The sequence below is a fragment of the Erpetoichthys calabaricus genome, chromosome 10, assembly GCF_900747795.2.
Source record: "Erpetoichthys calabaricus chromosome 10, fErpCal1.3, whole genome shotgun sequence".
Lineage (NCBI taxonomy): Eukaryota > Metazoa > Chordata > Cladistia > Polypteriformes > Polypteridae > Erpetoichthys > Erpetoichthys calabaricus.
Genome location: NC_041403.2, coordinates 137,260,779 through 137,286,451, shown reverse-complemented (window position 1 = coordinate 137,286,451; position 25,673 = coordinate 137,260,779). Strand labels below are relative to the sequence as shown.

Sequence of the window (25,673 nt, the reverse complement as noted above, 5' to 3'; positions counted from 1 at the left end):
GTAGCATGCAAGGCAAGAACAAAGCCTGGACAGGGTGCCAGTCCATCGCAGGTGGTTAATGTTGCTGGGTTCTAATTCTGCACTTGGCTATGGTCTGTATATAGTTTGCATGTCCTCCTTGTGTGTTGCCTGGGCTTCCAGGTTTTCCATCCTTAACCACAAAAATGTGTATAATTAGCATAACTAGGGATATCAAATTGGCTCGGTGACAGAAAAAGAAGCTAAAGCTGCTAGTTAAATATTTCTATTTAATGGGATGAAAGAATGTGCAGTTGGGATTTTCATAGCTAAATAATCATTTCTGTATAATGTATAACTGGGATTCATTATAAAAAAAAAAAAACAAAAAAAAAACACAATAGTGCGATCTAACAAAAGCAGGTCTAGATTAATTTGGACACTTCTAGTTTCATTTGGCTTTTAAAGTAATGGCCTAGCTACAGGTAGTCATATATTATTATTATTTCCATACAACTCAGCTATCTGTGCTCATCTCCATTTATTGTTTCAGTTTTCTAAAGTATGTTGTTCTAGAAGAGAATGGTGTATGAGCTCAATGTTCTCTCATATTTACTTCCAAACAAAAATTCAAAAGGTACAATTTGGAAATTAGATATTTGCCTTGACAAATCATCAAGTGATTTTTATTATTTTCAGAACAAAAATTCAATAAGATAGGATCATACATGTCCACATAATATGGTTTGACAGAAGATGCAAATGTGCCAGCTTTTTTTCTTTTTTTGGTTATTTCCATGTTGGGGCAAAAAGCAATATGTAGTTTGTCAATTTGTGTTACTTTATCCCACCATTGATCGCTTTCTTCCCCTCAGTCTTACTTCATCTAGCTTTTTAATGACAGGTAAAGACTTCTTTGAGGATGTTGTGTAACTTTTAAGCAATGCCTCAAACACATGTTCAGTGTTTGGATGAGTACTAAGAAAGGCTTTCTCAAGAACATAGAGGTCCACTCCTTTATCTTCTGGTAAAGCAGAAATGTAGCTCAGTCCAAAATCAATGAGTACTAAATTCTGGCACCCAGTTTTGGCAGAATCTTTAAGAAGCATGTTAGATGTTGTGAGATCACCATGGATCACATCTTCATTATGCATCTTAGATAGGATTTGTCCAATACAACTTGCCAAATCAATGAGCTTTTCAGCATTTTCTCCAGAACACAGAACACTGTTGATATAATCACGAACTGTAACTGAATCTTCAATTTCCTCAAGAAAGATGGAGTTTGAGGTATAGTCGACAAAATATACAACTGGGGCAGAAATACCTGAATAGAGGAGATAAAAAAAGCAAACGTTAGCATGGCAGTAACTCAGAAGAAATGAAAATACAGTAAACGTTTAAACTCTTACTACTGTACTTAACTTTTTTTTTTTTTTTTTTTTACTAGTAAGTGGAAATAATGCAGGGAAAACTACTCTAAAATGCACGATCAACATTTCATATTAATAATACAGGTTCAGCATCCCTAATCCGAGATTTTCAAATATGAAATGCTCCAAAATCCAAAACTTAAACCACTATTGGCGTCGATGAAAGGTTAAAAGAACTAAATGGCAGCTATGTTTGAGAAAATAGGAGTTATAAAATATACGTTTAAGTAAACAATGTGTCACAACCCATCAAAATTAATTAAAAAGGACAGCTGTTAGACAGAGTTGAGAATGAAGGAGATTTTAGAATTCAAAACAATGAATCAGTAGATGTGCATAACGGCACCAGTAGAACTAAAGAGGAGGTAGCACTGCATCAGCCTTCAGACTATATAATGAAATGAACAACTGAAGTAAGTTAACATTATTAACACTCAGAGGGTTACAGTGGGCCCCTACTTCTCCACACCCATCAGCCTCAGCACTGGCTCCCCACAAGGCTGTGTGCTGAGCCCCCTGCTCTATACCCTCTACACTCATGATTGCATTCCTGCCCACTACAGTAACACCATTGTTAAGTTCGCTGATGATACCACGGTAGTAGGGCTCATCTCTGGGGTGGATGAGTCAGCCTACAGGGATGAAGTGGAGCGGCTGACAACGTGGTGTAGGAATAACAACTTGCTCCTAAATACAGCCAAGACCAAGGAGCTCATCGTGGACTTCAGGAAGAAAACAGACAACATCCAGCCACTCATCATCAATGGGGACTGTGTGGAGAGGGCCTCAGACTTCTGCTTCTTGGGAGTCACCATTAGAGAGGACTTGACCTGGGGAACACACACTGCTGAGGTAATGAAGAAGGCCCAAAAGAGACTACTTCCTGAGGGTGCTCAGAAAGAACAACATCCCTGAGAAACTGCTGGTGTCCTTTTACCGCTGCACAGTAGAGAGCTTCCTGGTCTACTGTCTCTGTGCATGGTTCTCCAGCTGCACAGTAGAAAGAGCTCCACAGGGTCATTAAGGTCACCCATCAGATAGTCGGCTGTCCTCTCCCCTCACTAGAAGAACTACATAATTCCTGTTGTCTCAGGAACGTCAAGAAAATTCTTCAGGGCCCATCACATCCAGGACATGCATTGTTTGAATTCCTGCCTTCAGGCAGACGTTTCAGATCCAAAGACAAATAGAAACTGTTTCTCAGTCTATCCTTCAGCCATCACCATGCTGAATGTTTCTAAGTAATCAATCTGACCGAGTGCACCTTCAATCTAAGTTAACATTAGATAAGGGGTAAGTGCAATATAATGTATGTATGTATGAGTGGAAAACATTGTTCTGCCGTTATGGACAATTTTGGATACTTATTTTATTCCCTTATTTTAGTTGTAACTTGAGTAATTGTGTTTTGTTTTTGTTTTTATTTTTATTTTATTATATTCTGTATTGGAAAATTGCACCTAAATATTTCGTTGTACGACGTCTCATTGTTACAATGACAAAGATTTTGATTTGATTTGATTATTGTCCAATTGGAAATGCAAACACGCCATTCACGAATACAGTTGCAGTATATTTTAACCTGCAGTATTTACTGTACGTATAACACAATGCTTATCTAAACTCTATTTGCTGTTAAGTTGTAAAAAGATACAATAGCTAAAACGATAGAAAGATATCATAGCAGACAGAGGCACTTCACAAATGTGTGGAACCAAGTAGCTCCAGTGTTCTACGCATGTCTGTCTCTTCTATCTCTGTGTGGATTACAATATACAAACTTATAATTAAGCTTCAGTTATCTTGTGCTACCAAGATCCTGAAAGGGTAACAGCAACTTTAGCTTTTTAACTTCTCTGTGTCAAGTCTTTCATATAGTTCCTATTGTTCTCTCCCAAAAAAGCTGGTGGTTTATAGTGTACAGACAGTAGGAAATGAAGGATGCATTTTTGGAAGATGCACATATTCCAAATCCAAAAATATCCATTATATTTTGGATTAAGGATGCTCAACCTGCACTGGTTTATAGTCTAATGATTATAATACTGAGAGTTTAATTAATTGTGTTACTTCTGACTATTTATCAGTAAATCACAACAATAATAATAATAATGGATTTTATTTCAAGGTGCCCTTCTAAATACCCAAGGACACTGTACAAACAATAAAATTCATAAAACCACTAACAAAGCAAACAATATATAAAACTGAAAATAAAGCAAAAATAAAAATGCAGTCTAAAGTCATGTAGTGTAAGCCAATTTAAATAAGTGAGTCTTAACACAGGATTTGAAAATGGGTAGGGAATCTATGTCCCGAATGTTTTGTGGTAAAAAGTTCCAGAAACAAAGAGCAGTATGATTAAATGCCCTGGAACTAGTGCTGGGCGGTATACCGGTTCATATCGAAAACTGTTTTTATTTTTGTTATGATATGGATTTTTCTTATATCGCAACACCGGTTTAAATTGCCTAAACAACATTCGGAACATGGCGCAGCGGGAAACAGTTTAAGGGGAGGACTTTTTTTCACTGCTACACCACTAAACACATACAACAGAGTACATGCGTTAGTGGAGGTGTTGCGCGGGGGCTCTTATTCACTGCTACACCACTAAATAGGCATGCAACGGAGGTATTGCGCGGTGAAAATGGACAGAGAACATTCTGAAACTGAAGCTGTAGCAGACAATAAAGTTGAACATGATGACAAATAACTTTTGCCAAAAAAAAGGAGTCACGTCTGTTGCCTGGAGATACTTTGGTTTTAAAAGGTCGGATGTGGACCATTATGTTCAAATCTGTGAATACTGTTTCTATACTACTGGATAATACTGCAAGCCAAGTTGTACTTGTTTAATTTTTTTTTCTAATGCAGTGTAATGTACCTGGGTACTGTGTAATAGTGTGACAGGTTGACTTTATTCTCGACATTTCTACTTGATTCTCACCGTTTATGTCAAGATTATGTTAAGACATGTTGACTTTATTCTCATTATTTGTCATTAAAGTAGAACATCATAAACTAAACTTCATCGTAAAATGAATATTTAATTTACTAGATTTTCTCAAACCCCAAAATAAGTTATGTAACACATTAAATGCTTTGTGTTAAGTGTTCCCCGAGCCATGTTAAATCGGTACGTGCTTCTTAAACTGACTTCCTCTTGTACTGAGGAGGCGCCGGCAGCGATTGCCGCACAGAATACATTCACTTCATGATATTCCTGCTCCCTGAACATTTAGAATCCTAAGATAAATACTTGATATCATTTTCATGATGAAATGCATTAAAGCATGTATTAATCATGTGGGGGCACGGTAGCGTGGAGGTTGCACTGCGCAGCAAGGGTGTACCCTGCCTTGAATTTGCATGTTTTTCTGATGGGTTTACTCGCCGTGCTTCAGTATCCTTTCAAAATCATGTAGGATGTGGGGTTTTGTTATGCTATATTGACCCTGCTAGTGTATGTTTTGCTCGTATTCACCCTGTGATGTGCTGGCGTTCAGGATTTGCTCCTGCCTCGCACACAATGCTTGCTGGGATGGGCGCAACCCTGAATGGATGGCATAATTAAACATGTATAACGGAGATTTTTTTAAAGTTCTGAACACTCTGTGTTCTAAGTTTATAACTAGTTTTAATTTCACAAAGACGTTTATCATGTGGTGATTGGTTAGGTGGAGAAAGAAAAAGGAAGGATAGGAGCAGAGGGTTTGGTACGTCAGACAGAGACAGCATGCATGCAATAAAGAAAGCCCACTCAGAAGAACATGCATTGAATTCTGTGTTCGTGTCTCCAACCACCAGATCACAAACCCAGCATTTACACAATATTTAAGTTAAACCTGTGCGATACCCATTCATACATCCAGTTTTTTGGAGCCTTGTCACACCTGCCATAAAGTTCTATACACTGAACGTACACCTGGGGACCCCTTACTGCAAGGCAGCAGCACTACCGCAACACTACCGTGCATGTTTAATACCTGCTTTAATGCATTCCATCCTGAAAATGATATCAAGTATATATTTTAGCATTCTAAATTTTCAGAGAGCAGAAATATTATGAAGTGAATGTATTCTGTGCGGTGATTGCTGCCGGTGCCTCCTCTTAGTGCGGAGGAAGTTAGTTTAAGAAGCACGCAGTGATTAACAACTGGGTCGGGGAACACAACACAAAGCATTTAATGTGCTACATTAACTTATGACGGGGTTTGAGAAAATCTAGTAAATTAAACATTGATTTTAGGATGAAGTTTAGTTTACGACATTCTACTTTAATTATAAAATAAAGTATGTCGACTTTAATCTCGATATATAGTTTTTTTTTTTCTTCACCGTGGCCCTAATATGATTCCGTAGGGCTATACCACAGATAGCATTATAAATGCAAGTTGCAGTTTTATTATTTATGTATATAGCTTAGCTTGAAGCAAGGTCCATATTAATGCAATTTGCCTAAATGTAGGTTCAGTTGGTAAAGATGACATCACCAAGTTGCACTTGTTTTATTTTATTTTTATTTGGTGAATACTGTGTAATGCACCTGGGCTTGAAGTCTTGAAGTAATAGTATTATCACTGAAAGTTGCACTATTATTTATTTTATTGTTATTATTTATTAGTTTAAATATTATGCAGTTTAATGATGGTAAAGTTGTTTAAAAAGTCACTTTAACGTGTCAGTGGACAGAGATTGTTAACATTAACAGAAAGTGCAGTTGGTTTACAAAAATATTTACTATTTATTCCTTTTCTAAGACATACAACTTTTGACAAGCACCTCTGGATATATTTTACTAAGTGTAAATATGTCTCTTTGGATGGTTGAAAATATGTTGTCAAAATTTTAGTTTAAGTTGTTTGCAAAATTTGTTCAATAAAAAGGTTCTATATTTTGACTGCAACTGTCAAGCAATGTGATTCCTTCTCTTCATTAGTACCACGCCCTTGAAAATCATCACTTTATGGGCAGGAGTGTCCGCTGCAGCATGCATTGCGTGAAGTATAAACCCGGCCTTAGGGTACAGGGAAAAGAAGAAAAAATAGGGAAATAGTGGGGGGATGAATGTCAACTTTAATCTTGAAATTTCCACTTTAATCATGTAGTTTCTTTTGTCATTAAAGTACAATGTCATAAACTTCATCTTATAATTGTTTAATTTACTAGTTTCTCAAATCCCATCGTGACTAAAGTAGCACATTAAATGCTTCGTATTCTATGTACTCTGTGTGTGAATTACACGGACAAGACACAGAATACATTAATGATATTATAGCTCTCTGAACAATTTAAATACTAAGATGTATACTTGATATCATTTTCATGAAGATAGGAATTAAAGCATGTATTAAACATGGGGGCACGGTGCCGGAGTGGTAGCAACATTCTGGTGCCCTGTCCAGAGATTGTTCCTGCCTCACGCAAGATGCTTGTTGCCTCTTTCTCCAAGTAATCAATTGCCACACAATAAGTTCTTTAATAAATGTAAAACCATCTCTAAACTTAAAACGCCGATTCTCAAAACTTTTAAGGAACACTGAAATGTCTTTGTAGTACATGTTTAATTATTTCATCCATCTATCCATCCAGGGTTGCACCAGTCCCAACAAACATACAGCACAAGGCAGGAACAGTCCCTGAATGGGGTGGCAGCTCATCGCTACCGCTGCCCCACTGTACCCACATGTTTAATATACATTTAAATGAAATTAAAAAATGTATCTGTATATCGTAACAAACATAATTTACTGCATTTCATCATAAAAATGATATCAAGAGCTCCAAGATGATAGCACTTGGAAATCTAAATTGACTTAGAAGCCAGTCATCATCATATGTAAAAAAAAAAAAAAAAAAATGAAAAACATAATAAGAAAGCATAAGTACAATACAGGTAGTCCTCAGGTTATGGACATCTGACCTACGATTTATGAACAAGGCCGCAGCTGTGACACATGTGCCTCATTAACTGCCGCTCCGTCATCTTTGGCTGGAGAACGCTGCAAGTAGTGGCTGGAGGGGTGTGATTTCGCTGCTCGCGAAGTGTAGTGTCCCTGTGTCGGTTCCCGGCGGCAAGCGAGCGGTGACCCATGGTCCATAGTCACTGGGGCCACAGCTATCGCTCGTGTGCAGGACGGAGGCTTAATGGGGCGGTTCGCTGTCCACCCACTATGTCGCCGCAGCTACTGCTCCTGACTGGACGCAGGCTGGATGGAGCGGTGTAGGACGTTTCACTGCCTGCCCACTACACACGGCTTCCCCCGAATCGTTTTCGGTGGGCGGCTGGTAATGCTGCAAGCGGTGACCCGGTTGTGGCTGAACGGAGACCATTGAGGGTGAACGGGGCGGCAGGGGGTAGCATTGTAGTGTACTTCGAGGTGGCTGCCTGTTGAATGGGGGCGGTGGTGGGCAATTCACTACACGCCTTTGGCCGCACCGTGTTCGTTCTCGGTGGGCGGACGCGACTGCGTGGTGGGTGGTGAACCGCCCCTCGCTACTCCCATTCATTCTCAATAGCAAGCCTGCTTGTACTGTTATGTACATAGCAGGAAGCTGTCTCTTATCAGTACACCAGATGTGCTGACGAGGGATGCCTGCCTGCTGTGATAGCAGTACAGTGCTGTGCAGAAGAGCTCATCTTAACCTTTTGTCTTCACCCTTCAAGAATGTCTCTGAAACACAAATCTGATGCAAGTGCTGGTGATACAGTAAAGAAGAGAAAAACCATCACCATTGAAAATAAAGTAGAAATAATGAAAAGGTCAGAGAGAGATGAAACTCCATCATTCATTGGCAGAGCACTTGGTTACAGTCGGTCAACAATAGCATTTATTAAAATAATGTACCTGTTCCAACTTACATACAAATTCAACTTAAGTACAAACCTACAGTCCTTATCTTGTACGTAACCCGGGGACTGCCTGTATACTGTACATGTACATATAGTGCAGATAGTGAAATGGTTCATAAAGTGGCTCAGGTTGTGCAATATTACAACTGTACTGCAAGTTTAAAGTGAAGTAATTGTACTTAAAAGTACAAACAGTTCTACCAAGAGCACTTGATGGACTGATTGAGTGTGTTTAGAGCTATTGGGATGAAACTGCTTCTGAACCGCAAGGTCCTGACAGGAAAGACTCTGAAGCATTTGCCATATGGGGGAAGTTTAAATAAATTGTGCGCGTGGCTGAGGGGGCGTGTGCTAGATGCTGTATCCTGATAATCCTCTTTCTGATCAGTTGCTGTAGAACTCTGATTCCACACTCAGATACAGTGGGGTAAAATACCCTAAGTGGTGCACTGATAGTAACAATGTTAAAGCAGAGATGGTATTTGGAATAGTTTGGCCATTCCATGCACCATTATATTGTTACAGGTTGATTACAATCAGGTGCCTTAAACTAATAAACGATATGCAGTTAACTTCAGTATATTTGACAAAGCCACGTCAGGGATGTGAATCTTAAAAATAAAGGGAAACCACACAGGAACAGTAGCACTGCTTTGACACTGGGTGCCACCAGTTTTCAAAACAGAGCTGAAAACTTGTGTACGTAATGGTTTGAGCTGGCGTGAGAATGTGCGTGGCTTTACGCCAAGTTTAGTTTTTATACATTGTGATGTGAGCGTGGAAACAGGCATACGCAACATTTTTGTGCGTACACACTATACATGAGGCCCCAAATGTGGAGGACCGAAGAGTGCAGTTGGGGATACAAACATTTATGTGGTCAAAGAGGTATAAAGGAGGAAGGTTATGGAGTGCTTTGAAGGTAAGTAAAAGAATTTTAAAATCAATGTGTAATTTTATAGGGAGCCAATGAAGTTGTTTAAGAGATGGAGTAATGTGTTGTATGAAGGGGGTCTGAGTTATAATACAGGCAGCAGAGTTCTGAACAAGCTGGAGCTTATGGGGAAGCTTGTGACTAAAGAGAACAGAATTACTGTAACAAATGTGGGAAGTGAACAACGTGTGACTAAGGACAGTGATGCTATTTAGTGTGAGGGAGGGTCACAAGCATGCAAGGCTATGGAGATGAAAAAAACATGACCTATAATATTATTGATATGGGGTTGAAAATTTAGGGTACTATCAAAGATAACCCACAAAACTCTTAACAAGAGGGGAGGGAGAGACTGAGGCACCATCAATGTTAAGTGAGAAACTATCAGAGCCAAAGAGAAGAACCTCTGTCTTATGGCGAAGGACAGAGTTACACTTTGTAGACATACAGAGCTGAATATCGTCTGCATAGCAATGGAAATTGATTCCAAATTTCTTAAAAATGTTACCTAAAGAGAGTAGATATATTATAAACAGTAAGGGGCCAAGCTTCGATCCCTGGGGAACACCACTAGTGACTAGGAGGGATCATGATTGAGAGTATTTTAGCTATATAAATTGTGTACAATTAGACATGTATGAAATAAACCAAATGAGGGGGGTATCAGTAATGCTGATGGTAGCTAACCAATTTAACAAAGTACTATGTGATACAGGATCAAAGGCTGTACTCAGATCATGTAGGTCAAGGGTTGTTAAAAGCCCATCATCTGCAGCCATTAGTAGGTCATTAGTGACCTTTACCAAGGCTGTTTCTGTACTACGTTTTGGACGGAAACCAGATTGAAATATTTCAAACAGGCTGTTATCAATGAGATGAGCATTGATCTGTGCTGCAACTAGTTTTTCAAGAATATTTTAAATGAATGGTAGATTTGATATAGGACAATAATTACTGGAAGTTAATTATTGAGGTCAGCACTGGATTTCTTTAAAATTGCAATTAGTACAGATGATTTAAGGGAGAAAGGAAAAAAAAACAAATATTTGAGAGGGATGAATAATAGTAGTTATAAGTGAAGAAAGTGAAGGCAAGCAGGCTTTTGCCAATAGAGTAGGCATGGGATCAAGTTGACAAGTGGCATATCTAGATTTATGAATAAGATAATAAATTTCAGTTTCAGTAGGCCTTCCAAAAGTACGTAAGTAAAAGGAGGCTCAGATGAAATACTTACAAAAGAATTGTATGGCGTACATATTCAAGAAGTTAGCTGTTGATTAATGTTATCAATTTTGGTTTTAAAAAGGTCAAGAATGCATCACATGTAGCAGTGCAACACATATAAGATGGGATTATATAAGGAGCTGCTAGTATTCTGTTAATAATCGGGAAAACAAAGCTCTTTAGCTTCTATCAGACAGGATTTGTTTAGAATAATAAACAGATTTAGCCTCAAATGCATCTTTATACATAAAAATGTATCCTGATAACATTCATATGTGCACAGCGAGTCCAGTTTCTTCTATAGAAGCGTTGTAAGTGACAGCTGTTTGTATTAAGCAGCCAACGCTCAGGAAAGAACCGAGGAGCGAAGTGTGTAAAGAAAACAGTCTAGGTTTTTAGTGGTGCAAATATATCCAAAAGGCTATGGAGTCTGTAATTGTAGTAAGAAACCAATTCGTGCAATGCCAGAGTAGCATACAAGATCAAGAGTGTAACCTCTGGAGTGAGTTGGGAAATTAACCGATTGTTGTATATTAAAACTATATGTAATATGTAAGCTGTGCAACTCACAAGTTAAGCATTGTAGCAACACAACAAATTTCAGAAATTACTTATCCTGACATTACCTAGAAATGCTGTCTCAGTGGACATCCAAATGAGTAGAGCACTACACATGACACAGAGTTTAACTCTAAGTTTAAATGAATCTCACACCAAAAAAAAAACCAACATCAGTTTTTTTAATCTGTAAAGACCCTACACTGTTGTTGACAACGAGGGTTTTCAACAAATGATACAAGTTTTGGAACTGCTTTTTACTGTACCAACAGGAAAGCAACGGATTCCTACATGACAATCACATCATGATACTAAAAATGACAGGGGGCCTGTGGCAGATGCATTGCAGACAAGAACACTGCATGTCAGTCACACCAGGAGCAACCTCACTGCCTATACTAGTATGCAGAGTAGCTAAGATATGAGCCATTGCTCCAATAACCTTTCTAGCATCTACAATGCACTGTTCCCTTGAGTGATCGTGTAAGTCACAAGTTTGTGTGTTAGCAAGTGCAAAAAACATTGCTTCTCTGTTAGCACAGTAGCTATACTGCTAAAAGTGAAAAATGTTTGCAAAGTGTGTCAGCCAGCTGAGCAAGCGGGCAATTTTTGGAATTTTCAGAGCAGCCTGTGATACTAAAGTGAGCTTGTGTGCAAAGTAGCTGACGTAAAGTAGCTTCATAAGCTGTACTGCACAGATCATATTAGCAGATTTGTCAGTCACAGTACCTGTTTGTCTTTTATATTCCATTCATCCAGTGCCGTAGTCAACAAGCATCAGAGGACTAGATTCTCATTTTAAAACGCTTCCTTTTTTTCATCTAGAAAGTAAGTGTGAGGACACATTTTTGAGACCGATTAACACAACAGGTACATGTGAGTAACTGTATATGTAACTTGTAGAATTATAGAAAGACACAAATCTTCCCACTGTATGTTTATGAACCCGCATATAGCCAATTACCTCTTCTACTGAAGTCTGTGAGGAATTCCTCCACTTTTTCCGTAACAAAATTAAAGATCTAAATAATTCAACTAACATACAGTAAATACATCATCTGTTTATATCTCTCCCTGTTTTCCCACTCTATCCAGCTCCTTCTCTAAGTTCTCACCAGTCACATCTGCGTTTGTTAATAACCTGCTTTGTAAGATGAGGCTGACTACTTGTGTACTGGACCCCATTACCACCACACTACTTAAATCCTGCCTTCATGCCATAATATCGACTGTTACAACAATAATAAACTCATTCCTTGACACTGGCTCTGTGCCGCTCACTTTTAAAATTACTTCTGTAACCCCAATTTTAAAAAAGTCTGGTCTTGATGTTGACAATCTTAACAATTTCCGGTCTATTTCCCACTTACCTTTCCTGTCAAAAGTTCTTGAGCGTGTTGTAGCTTCCCAACTCACCAATTACCTAACCTCTAATAATTTGATGGAACCCTTTCAGTCTGGTTTCAGGGTGTGGCACAGCTGTGAAAATGCTCTGCTATGGGTAACCAATGATTTGCTTATGGCAGCAGACTCTGGACAAACCAGCATATTAATTCTGTTAGACCTCAGTGCAGCATTTGACACTGTCAGACATGACATCCTACTGTTCAGAATGGAGAACATGCTGGGTATCTCTGGCACTGCCCTTCAGTGGTTCAAGTCCTATCTGACTGATAGGCAAGAGTTTGTTATTCTTGGCAAGAGCAGATCCAGCTCAGCGCCAGTCACACAAGGAGTCCCTCAAGGCTCTGTCCTTGGTCCTCTGCTTTTCTGTATTTACATGCTTCCCCTTGGCCATATTATCCGTAGCTATGGACTGGGTTATCATTTTTATGCAGATGATACTCAACTCTACTTCAATGTTAAAAGTGGAACTTCATCAGAGCTTTCTCAGCTCACAACCTGCCTTAGTGAAATTAAAACCTGGATGGAGCAGAACTCTTTAAAATTAAATTGCAATAAAACTGAACTCCTGCAAATTGGGACTAAAATTCAACTTAATAAAATGAGCTCCTTCCCAGTCCATCTTGGCAGTGATCTCATCAAACCTGCCTCTACTGTAAAAAATCTTGGTGTCATTTTTGATTCCTCCCTCTTATTCCGCCCACATAAATCACATTAAGAAACTTTCTTACTTTCACCTCCGTAACATATGCCGTGTTCGCTCCTTCCTCTCCTTTTCTAACGCTGAGAAACTTGTCTATGCTTTTATCACATCCCGCATCGATTATTGTAATTTCCTACTGGCAGGTGCCCCTTCTAATCTTATATCACAGCTCCAGCTTATTCAAAACTCAGCTGCAAGAGTCCTTACTCGAACCAGCAGCAGCGAGCACATCACACCCATCCTGCTCCGTCTTCACTGGCTCCCTGTGTCTTACAGAATCAAATATAAAATCCTACTAATAACCTACAAAGCCTTAAATAACCTCGCGCCAAACTACATCAGTGACTTTCTCCATCACTATGTGCCTGCTCGCCCATTAAGGTCTTCGGATTCTGGCAATCTTGTTGTACCCCACACTAATCTACACTCCATGGGTGACAGGGCCTTCAGCTCTATAGCGCCCAGACTCTGGAATGACCTACCGAAATTAAATCAGGTCAGCTGACTCCATGAATTCTTTTAAAAAACAACTCAAAACTCATCTGTTCAGGACTTTATTACCATTCTCTCAGTTTACTTCTCTGTCAAGATGCTCATGTAACCTGTATGTGTGTGTGCTAGACCATCAATTATGTTGCGTTTTTTTTTTTCTTCTCTGAATTCACTGTCATAATCTTCTTTATTTATTTATTTGGTTTGTACAATGCTATATACTGTATACCCTGTCATTCTTTCTTATATTCTTGTAAGTGCCTTGAAAATGGGAAAGGCGCTATATAAATAAAATGTATTATTATTAATTTCGAATAAAAATTAGTTTATAATATCCAGTAGAGGAACAAATTTGGCTAATAGATTACTGAATAACATATTTAAGAAGCAAAATTTTAAAATCATTTGCTAGATAACATAGGTATTTTATAAAGTAAATGCCACTGCAATGTATTAAAACAAGCAGCCCTGCACAGCAAGTGTGGAATCTGGTCTGGCAATAGATATGCTTGCTAAATTATGGTGAATTTTGAATGAGTGCAGGGCTGTGAATTTTTTTTTTTTTTTTTTTTTTAAGAGCAATGTTATTTTGTTCTGCATCTTGCAAATGCTGTTGTTAACTGTTCATTACTCATCAAGTATTGATTCAGATGAGCCGCTTTAAAGTTCTCATTATACAGTATCACAAGATCATCCCCCTTTCTGGAAGGTCGGGCTGCGAGATGAAAACATATCCAGAAGGAGGCAGGCAACGCTGATTAAGTTGTATAAAATCATTATGTTGCTGTTAGGTCTCAACCAAGCAAAATAAATCAAATTTATGATCCTCCACAAGATCACAAATTAAAGGACCTTTGTTGTACAAAGAACAGATGTCAAGTAGTCCAACAGTTAACCTGTTCTTACTGGGCCTGGAGCTAATCAATCTGGGTAGATCAGCTAGTACACTGTGGTCAATAGTCCGACCAGACTTTGTAAACAGGTGAGAGTACTTGTTTGGTGTCACTGTATTTGATGGTCCAAGAAGATCCTTGGTGGATGAATTTAGGACAACAATGATACACAATGCTTCGATGGAGTTGCAGTGCTGGTAGTGGCTCAGCTGAGCAAGGCTGCAGTTGGAAAATTCAGCTGTCGTATACTGAATCTGTGAAGTTAACATATCCTGACAAAAAAATAAATAAAACTACAACAACAACAGAAGTGCTAGAGTCACAGCTGACCTGCTCCACATTGAGATTTACGAATTACAACCCACTGCAACCTTCTACTCACAAAAATCCAGCTGAATTAGTTAGGGCCCTATAATTTCTGCGATGCAGAAAACACGGATGGAATCACAGAATGAATGCTTAAAAACAGATTTTACATTTAGAAATGTGCAGAATTTAGAGACTGAAGGAGTGACCGTCACAAAACTTCTCAATAAATTAAATTATCTGTAGTTCTATCATTCAGATAATATTTTCTAGTTTGTTGTTTTTGAAGCAAATGCAATTCTTCATAGAAATCTAGTTGTGCCTCTATCTGTTTGTGCATGTGTTTTTTTGAATGTCTTCTTGTTAAAGGCACACAAATTAGCTAGATGCACGAGATAGAAATGTCAAAGCGAGCAGTATCAGATACCCTAACTACGTCGAAAAAACGTAACACAAGCTTAACTGCAAAATTGAGGGCACAACAATATCCTGGCAACTTTTACGAATCCGGATGACTTTTCTGCAAGTTTTGCCAGCATACTATAGACTGGACATGAAAAAGATACTTGCAATGACCATGTCAAATCTAAAACCCATCTCAAAAACATGGAGAAATTAAAAATCAATAAGTGTTCCCCTTAAGGTAACAACAAAGGAAACAACAAAATCATCAGATGCAAGATGCCAGTTTGTGCCCATGTAAGCCAGACATACCGCTCAAAAAAAAAAAAAAAAAAAAAAAAAATGACTAAGATGTGTCCTTTCTTTATTAAGCATTGTAAACAAGGAAACACGCTGTCAGAAAATGACAGCAGTCTTCGTCAAACTTATTTGAACATCATATGGACGCCGTTATTCAAAAGATTCGTGGCAAGAAAATATAATTTATAGTTGATGAAACCACCAATAGGCGAGACCACATAGTTCTCAACATAGTGATAGGCGAGTAAACATTTGGCTGTATGGTAATTCTTTTATGTATGCATTTCTAATTGTACGTGATGTATTTACTGTGACTCATTTAACAGGTTAAATTATACAGATATTTAACTGGTATTAACAGTCTTTCCCTTAGAAAAATGTCATTAGTGAACATCACTGGTTGCTAATGGGTTCCCTTTTAAAAATTAACAAGGATATTTCAGGATTTAATAAATGTTTTGCCTCGCAGTGACGAGGCAAGCAAGGTCCACATTTGACTCTTCTGTCATAAACTCGGCACTTACAAACCTGGGCAGAAGAGCAGGCTTTTCCTCAGATGCAACAAACCCTTAAAAGCGGGGTCACTCTTTTTTCTAAAAGTGAAGTTAACCTTCATCTCAGAAGGATGCATCAAACTAGTAAGAGCTCTTAAAATTCTGGAGGGCACTTACTGCCCTACTTCAGTCTCAGTATACAGCATCATGGAGAATCTGGACTCCTACCTGATGAATGGAACTGCAAAATAAGGTTCAGTTGTGCTATTGTGCTGTTTCATTAAATGGAATGTAAAGTGCCATTTCATTATTGTTTGTTTTTTTGTAGCCGTTACTACTTTCTTACAGAAAAAAAAAGTAAAAACCCAAAAATCAGAATCAAGGAAAAATAAAACTGAACACCAAAATAAAAAAAATAAAATAAAATTGAATTTGTGAAAAAATAAGAGATTCCATAGGGCCCTGATTAGATCTTTCAAATTCCAATGGAATATTCTCAGCAGAACCCAACTTGGACTGTGTAGAAGCGATATACTGGATGTTTTAAAAAAATTCTGCAGCTACTGGAAAGGTTTGAACACTGAATATGACACATCCAAGAATATCTGTTTTAAACGGTTCAGTGAAATTCAAAGCAACAGTAGTTCACATAAAAAAAAGAAGAGAAAATGGAAAAAAATGTTGAAATGACAACTCATGTTCAAATGGAATAGGGTTTTTTCGATCTTGCCTGTATTCAACTCTGTCTGAATTTTAAGTATCATGCACTATAGCACAGAGTACAGGCAAGATCTGGCATACCATTTTCAAATAACGACATGCAAGTGCGAGAGAGTCAGAGACGGATTTAATTTCATTCAAGTGGTTACTGGAATATAAAATAAACACTTTTGCAAAGGTATAACGAAACAAATATGCTTTTATTCAAGAATAAAGCTGAATAACAAAAAATTCAAGTGACAACAAGATACTAAGACGACATAATTCACCAGCACTTCTGTGTCTGGTTCTATGCCTTCAGCGAGATCTTTTACAGGTTGCAAAGCTTTTACACTGGCCGTTACAGACTGAAATAAAAGGCTTCTTTTTGGGCGCATACAATGTCAGCACAGTGCTGTCAGATCTAAACACTAGCGTGGCAAATTGCTTGCGTACTGAAGTGACTTTACCTGCAGGTGTAAGTCCCATTTTACTTATTGTAACAAGCAGTGTTGGGTTGTGGTGCAGAGCAGTCTATTAGCCGGCGAAAGCGCTAGTCTGATAGCGGTCACAGGACATTGTATCATTGATCGCCGGTACAACAAAAATAGTTCTGAGCAGGCATCAGCCACAGTGCTGCTCTTGTGAAAAGAATGGAGATAAATGCCATCAACACAAAGAGGGAGAGGCAAGTTCGATGTACCACGTGAATATCACTGAGAGAATAAAACAGAATAATAAAAAAAAGCGTTAACTTTTACAAGTAGCCAAAATTTATACCAGGTGTTACAGACTCAAATCAAATGTACGTTTTGATTATATTGCAGAAATATAATAATAATAGCTGCTCACTACTCAAAACACGGAGTGGCCGGTCTCAAACCCACTTACCTCTGCACCATTTAAGAATACGTACGTGTAAGCTCCCTGTCGACTGACATTTGAGCTTTTTAAACTCATTGACAGCCACATGTAAATCAAATGCTTTTTTGTCTTTGGTTATATTCTTGAATAAAAGTTCATGTGTTTATTTGATATTTGGATATGTATTTATTAGTATAGCATGAAAAAAGTTTCTGCTTTAGGTATGTGTTCAGCATTTCTTGCATTTCATTTCACCCTACAATTACCCAGATCTTTGTAGACATTGAACACACATGAAATGCATGTATTCCAAATAATGATATACTGTATTACTTACCCTATACAACTCGAGGCACATCACACGCAGATAAGGAGCCTTGGCTTGAGCTGGGAGAACTTTTTGCCCGAATTGAGCTCCATCAAGAAGGGGGGATGGGACAGCAGGCTGCTTGTGCTGATCGACGCATTTACAAAACAAAAGATGCTGATGGAGAGGTGCGAAGGGATTTAAGGTGGGCCGGGATTACACGTTTTTTTTCGTAAGCTTCAGGAATTCTAGTGTAAATTTTTACATCTAAGATGTCTCACTTAAAGGTTTTCCAATGCTGTATAGAGACTTAGTGTCTATATAAGCACAAGGAACTCCAGTCTCTGTATTACATGTTGCCTGTAGAAGGGGCCTGACTTGCCTTGGAAGCTTGCATATTGTAATCTTTTTAGTTAGCCAATAAAAGGTGTCATTTTACTTGACTTCTCACTACATCCATAATGGCTAACACAGTACAACACCCTAGTACTACAGGCCTAGAAGTGAAACACAGCTGGAACTTGCTTTTCTGCTATACATAGATATGTCCACTGAAGGCACATTTCTATGGATTTCAGTGGATTTCTATGACAAAAACCATCCATGCTTTAAGTAATACAACAAAATTGTCAAAGCTCATTGGTCAGCAAGACTTCATACATAGTGTTTTCCTTCCCGTAGTGATTAAAAATAACAAGGCCAGTTTTATACTTCACATGACGCGACGCATGCACCTGCAGATGCTACTGCTACACAAGCCATGTACTGTTTATACTTGCGCGCATACTTTATGTAAATCTGAATTATTCCACCAGGTGACAGTGCGAGATATCATCACGGTAAGAAAACAATGTTCGGCTTCGCTGTGTTCTGAAATTAATGGACCTTTTGCACAATTCACGACACCTTGCCACAATATTTCTGAAAAAGATGAATGTTTGGATGTTTAAGGATTACATCCATCAATCTAGGAACATGCCCATTTCACCAAGCATTGGGTGCAAGGTGGAAACAATCCCTGGATGGGCATCAGCTCATTGCAATGTGAATACAAGCACACACATACACTAGCATCATTTTAGCATCACCAACTACCCAAACCAGTATGTCCTTGGAAGGAAATCGGAGCACACTGAGGAAATCCACCAGGAAAACATACAAACTCCAGGCAGGGAACACCAGGAACATGACTACCTGGGAGGCAGCAGCGCTACCGCTATGCCACCATGGCATGTGTGTAATTATTAACAGTATTCATTATTTAAATGAAGTTAATTTATCTGTAAAATGTAACATACATGCTTTAACACATTTAATCATGAAAGTGATACCAAGTATAAATCTAAGGATTCTAAATGTGTAGAGAGCTGGAATATCATAACTTTAAAGTGTTCTGTGCAGTAGTTGCTGCATCTCATCGCTGTCAGTGCAGGAGGAAGCCCTAGAAACATGTAGTGATTAACAACTGGGTCAGTTTTAATATGACATTTACCACGGTGTACTTTAATGACAAAATAAACTACGAGATTAAAGTGGAAATTTCAAGTTTAAAGCCAAAATTTCCACTTTAGTCACAAAACAGACCCTTTTTTTCCTTCACTGTGTCCCTAATTTTTCTCTCTGTGGCTCAAATGTGCTTCCATACATACTGATGCTGTTATGAAGTTGTGTAAAAAAAAAAAAAAAAAAAAAAAAAAAAGACACAGAAGATGGTACGTGAGACCTTAAAAATGTATTACGTCATTACAAAGGGGAATATGCAATGCTTGAAAAGTACCACAAATTAATTTGTATGTCAGCATTTAAGTATGATGATTTGTTTCACCACATTAACCACTCATTAAACATCGAAGCATGCAGACTGATACTGTAGGATATGCAAAGTGGCTTGCAGTCACATGTTGATAGTAAACAGAGACTCCGATGTCACGTTCCAACTTGAACACACTGCACTCCCCGATTTTTTGCTGGTACTGCAATTCGTACAAGTGTTGCGCTAATTTCTGAGGAAGTTTCACAGGGGACGTGTCAAATGAATGCTGGGAATGCCTGGCAGCCATGTTTGCGTGTTCTGAGAGTAAAGTATAAACTGGCCATATGAGCAGAAACTAAATGTACCTGATTGACCATTATAGAAGACAGCTGTTGAAACTGTTCAAATAAGGTTAGTACATTGCTGCTGTTTGTAATTTATAAATCTACAGATATTCTAATTTGCAAATAATTCTATTTTGTGTAGCTTGACAGTTTAGTTGGGTACTTGGGAGTGTTAGGTTTAGAAAACACACATGTGGTTAGGATGGGGCCAGAAAATGAAACAGGAAAGTTTCAGAAGTCAAGGAACGTGAGCAGGCCCTTCATTTGTGACATAGTATGAGTGGTTGGCTTTCTGCTACTTGCTAATAGAGTATAAAACCAGTGTGTGTTGGCAGCATCATGAGGTCAAGGGCTGGCTATGCATACCTTGTTAAATTTCTTACGGACATTTAAGAAACACCAATCTTCAAAGGAATTGGCTGAATTTAATGTGAAATGGATGGTAAAAGAGGACCTTTTTTAACCTCACTTATTTTAATTAAATTGAGAGTGATGCCTGCAGTTAGCTTCCTCGGGACATGATATGAGTGGAGATTCTGTTAATAAATGCAGTTTCAAAGAATATACAAAAGTGTTTTTAAAATATCTTGGCAACTTACTTTGTCATTATTTGCATTTTCTGGAATTCAAGCATATCACTCTCTACACCAAATGATGTTAATATTGCAGAGCTACACTTCTATAGAAGATCAAGGATGAGGTCAAAATGTCTTAATACTGTACATGTGATGCAAAAAAAGATAAAAGGGATTTTATAAAGAGCACAGCTGTCAATTATAATGAATTAAATAAACATTGTTGGCTTTATTCAAAAATACTTTACTGCTTAATATGAACCAGTACATTTATAATCTTGTCATCTTAGCAGAGTTTTTAATCTAGTACCCTGTTACATCAAATTAACAAGTAAACTATGGATACTGATGAGGTTTGATGTAACTTGAGATAGATAGATAGATAGATTTTACTTGCTATATATTTTGTAGTGTTGTGGCCAGGGGGCTCATGAATGTTGTGTACGAATGTTTCCACGCTCAAATCGCGATGTATAAAACCTAAACTTGGCGTAAAGCCATGCACATTTCCCCGGTACCTCATACCCTGGCGTACGCAAGTTTTCCGCTCGGTTTTGCAGACTGGCGGCACCCAGCCTCAAAGCAGTGCTACTGTTCCGGTTTGGTTACCCTTTCTTTTTCAGATCCACATCCCTGACGTGGCTTTATAAATACACTGAAATTAACTGCATATTGTTTATTAGTTTAATGCATCTGATTGTAATTAACCAGTAACAATATAATGGTCCACAGATTGGTCAAACTATTCTAAATACAATAGCTGCTTTAGCCTTGTTACTCTCACTGCACCTTCTTCTTCTTTCAGCTGCTCCCGTTAGGGGTTACCACAGCAGATCACCATTTTCCATATTACTCTCACTGCACCACTCAAGAGTATTTATATCACTGTATCTGAGTGGGGAATCAATGTACAGACCTCGCGGTTCAGAAACAGTTTCATCCCAGGAACTATAAACGTACTTAATCAGTCCATCAGGTGCTCCTTGTAGAACTGTTTGTACTTATAAGTACAATTACCTCACTGTAAACTTGCACTACAGTTATAATATTGCACAACCTGAGCCACTTTATAAAGCGCATATTTACATACGATGAGGCATATGACTATGTCATTTTTAAGATGAAATGTAGCCAAAATATGTTTATTATATTATACAGATACAACTTTAACTTCATTTAAATAATCTATCTATATATCTATATATATCTATATATATCTATATAGAATCCCTATGTGCGTCCAGGTGTCCGTGTGTGGGTGTCTTCTGGTGAAGTGCGCATGCGCGAGGCATGGTGCTATGCGCGATATTACTGTCAGAGAAAGTTAGAGGCGTTTTACGGAAATACAAACCAGTATTACTGCGAGAGGAAATTAAAGGTACACAATATAGTGACGCATATTACAGCCACATACAAGCCAGTATTACTGTCAGAGGAGATTAAAGGCATATTACCGACGCGCACGCCTGTATTACTGCCAGAGAAAATTAAAGGTATATTACGGACGTACGGATGTATATTACGGACGTACAAGCCAGCGGACGTACAAGATGGTATCCTTCAATAAGGGCGCGCACAGGCATCCTTCAATAAGGGCGCGCACAAAAAGGCGAGCCTCAAAAGGACAACCTCAATTGGGCACAGTGAATAAAGGCGTGCGTAAATAAAGATCTGCACCTGTTACTCTTCACATATTCCAGAGCCATTTGAGCTAAATTATCTACGCGCCCTTATTGAATAGAGCCGTACAAGACAGTGTTACTGTCACAGAAAATTAAAGACACACAATACACGGCGGCAGCCCATGAAGAACGGTCAGCTCAGCAAGTAAACATCAACAAAAGAAAGGCTGAAAGAAAGAAAAATACGACCAACAAAAAGAATGAGGTCAAAGTCCCTTGCCATTTAATAGACTGTTCCTACTAATGTTTATGCACTACTGTTCTAGCGCCCGTTATTGTAATGGGCTAAATGACTAGTATTGTTAATAATTAAACTTGCCAGGACACGGTGCCACAGCGCTAGCTAGGAGCTTGCGCTCCGTTCACGGATTGTTCCTGCGTCGCACTGTATTCTTGCTTGTGCTGGCACGACACTGGAAGGATAGATGAATAGAATAATTAAACACATACTACTGCTTGTTTGTTTTGGACGTGCTCTGTCTCTTTGTATGTCAGAGGACCGGGACATCGCGAAGTGGGATCAAGCCTCATGTGGGGAGATAAAGGGGGGAGAGAAGGATAGCAGGCTATACCTAATCTATTCTTCTAATCCTTATAACTATAAATATCAATGCAACAATAGGCGAAAATGCAATAACTCATGGGGAATTTTGAAATTAAGATTAAAACTGCCTCACTACCAGTTAAGACTATAAAATGACATTAAAAACTCAGAATCAATGTCTCCATGATGGGACAGTTAACTTTGTGAGCTGGAATGTTAAAGGCCTGAATCACGAATTAAAGAGAAGGAAAGTATGCTCTCACCTAACAGGCTTAAACGCTAAAATAGTATTTTTACAGGAGACCCACTTACTAAGCAAGGATCAGTTCAGACTACAAAAAGACTGGACTGGCCAAATGTTCCATTCTAGCTTTATAAATAAAACTAGAGGGGTAGGAATTCTCATACACAGAACAGTTCCATTTGTAGCATCAGATGTAGTATCGGACCCTGAAGGGAGATATGTGATGGTCATGGGCAACTTATTTAACAGTAAAATGATTTTTGATAAATGTTTATGCACCCAATGTCGATGATAAGGAATTCATGCAAAATCTATTTGCATCCATTCCCAATGTGAACACTCACAAAATTATAATGGCTGGGGACTTTAATTGTGTTTTAAATCCACTCTTAGATAGGACACCTGTGACAGGAGGGACGACATCTAACTGCTGAAGAATGTGAATTTCCCATTGGGATTAATAAAGTATCTATCTATCTATCTATCTATCTATCTATCTATCTATCTATCTATCTATCTAACACTGCAAAGACAATTACACAGTTTTAAATTGACCACAACTTACCAGACCACTGGAGGTTTCTTAACCCCAACTCAAGAACATATTCATTCTACTCACCAGTACATTATAGCTACTCAAGAATTGATCATTTTTTTTTATAGATAATAATTTCCTGCCTACGATTAAATCGTGCAAATACGACACAATTGTTATCTCCGACCATGCCCCTCTAGTCTTGGAGCTAAAATCATTAAGCCCCTCACACTCACCTTGCAGATGGCATCTTAACCCTCTTCTACTGGCAGACGAGAACTGCACAGAATTTATATCCAAACAAATCAGCTTCTTCCTGGAGACAAACACGCCCACAGAGGTTTCTGCAGGATCATTCTGGGAAACTCTAAAGGCCTTCTTAAGAGGACAGATTATTTCATATCTTTCCCACATAAATAAAATAGAAACCAAGAAAGTGTCAGAGCTAAGAAGCGAAATTATTAGAATAGATGAAGAACAAGCCAGGCGTCCAAGTGAAGCTCTTCACCAGAAAAGGCAGGCCCTGCATACAGAACTCAACATCTTAACAACTAAAGAAACTGAACAACTTATTTATAAGTCAAGACATCATTACTATGAACACGGAGAAAAAGCTAATAAGCTTTTAGCTCAACAAATTCACAAACAAGAAGTTCGCAATGCAATACCAGTAATCACCAACACGAATGGAGAAGAAATCATTGACCATAAAAATATAATGCATGTATTTAGAGATTATTATAAATCCTTATATTCTACTGAGTTCAAAGAAGACAACACACAATCTAATGCATTTCTGGATACATTACAGACACCACAAATAGATGCTTTAAGTGCTGAGGAACTGGATAAATCTCTGACGCTAACAGAATTACTAGATGCTATAAAGTCACTTCAAAGTGGGAAATCAGCAGGCCCTGATGGTTACCCTGTAGAATTTTATAAGAAATTATCCACTCAGCTAGCTCTCCTCTTATTGGCAACATTTACAGAAGCTAGAGACAACCAAATACTACCTCAAACATTTCGACAAGCATTAATCACCGTGTTTCCTAAACAAAATAAGGACTTGTTACAATGTGCTTCATACAGACCAATTTCACTCCTGAATAATGATGTTAAGATACTCTCAAAAATTCTAGCTAGAAGGATGGAGAAAGTGCTGCCCTCGGTAATATCACAGGATCAAACTGGATTTATTAAAGGCCGACACCTATCTTCCAATCTCCGACGCATGTTTAATGTTATATATTCACCAGCAAAATCAAACACCCCAGAGATATTACTATCATTAGACGCAGAAAATGCATTTGATATGATTGAATGGAACTACCTTTTCACTGCATTGGAGAAATTTGGGTTTGGCCCGAATATTTGTGCATGGATCAAACTACTATATACCAATCCAGAAACTTCAGTTTGTATTAACATTTGTTCAGACTACTTTAAGCTAGAACGTGGTACCAGACAAGGATGTCCCTTGTCACCACTGCTGTTTGCAATCGCCATTGAACCACTGGTGGTTCACTGTCGAAATTCTTATCTGATAAAGGGGATTATCAGAGAAGGACTGGAACAGAAAATTTCTCTATATGCAGATGATATGGTTTTATATATATTAGACCCAGAAAACACTGTGCCTGCAGTTTTAACAGCACTAACAGAATTTCAAAAGATATCTGGTCTTAGAATTAATCTGAATAAAAGTATACTCTTTCCAATGAATTCACAAGCATATAATATTAGATTGGACACCCTACCTTTTACCATAGCAGATCAGTTTAAATACCTAGGGGTAAATATCACAAGTAAACATAAAGCTCTTTATTAACAAAATTTTGCCATCTGTATGGAAAAAATTAAGCAAGACTTGAATAGATGGTCAACCCTTCATCTCACTCTAGCTGGAAGAATTAACGTTGTTAAGATGAATATCCTTCCTAAACTTCTTTTTTTTTATTTCAAAACATTCCAATATATATATATATATATATCAATAAATCGTTTTTTAAGCAATTAGATTCAACAACAACCTCATTCATTTGGAACTCAAAACACCCACGTATCCGAACAGCGACCCTACAAAGACCTCAGGCAGAAGGTGGCATGGCTTTACCTAATTTTCAGTTTTATTACTGGGCAGCAAACATACAAGCCATAAAAACCTGG

General features: G+C 38.2%; 1 protein-coding gene across 1 annotated transcript in view; it reads right to left on the bottom strand.

Annotated features, from left to right (window-relative positions):
* Nucleotides 1-616: 616 nt before the first annotated feature.
* tp53rk (TP53 regulating kinase) overlaps nt 617-25,673 on the bottom strand; it is a 37,251-nt gene continuing 12,194 nt past the window's right edge. The window contains exon 2 of the mRNA XM_028811927.2: nt 617-1,285. Within this exon, the coding sequence (XP_028667760.1) occupies nt 801-1,285 (485 nt within the window). The 3' untranslated portion in view covers nt 617-800. The remainder of the gene's footprint in view (nt 1,286-25,673) is intronic.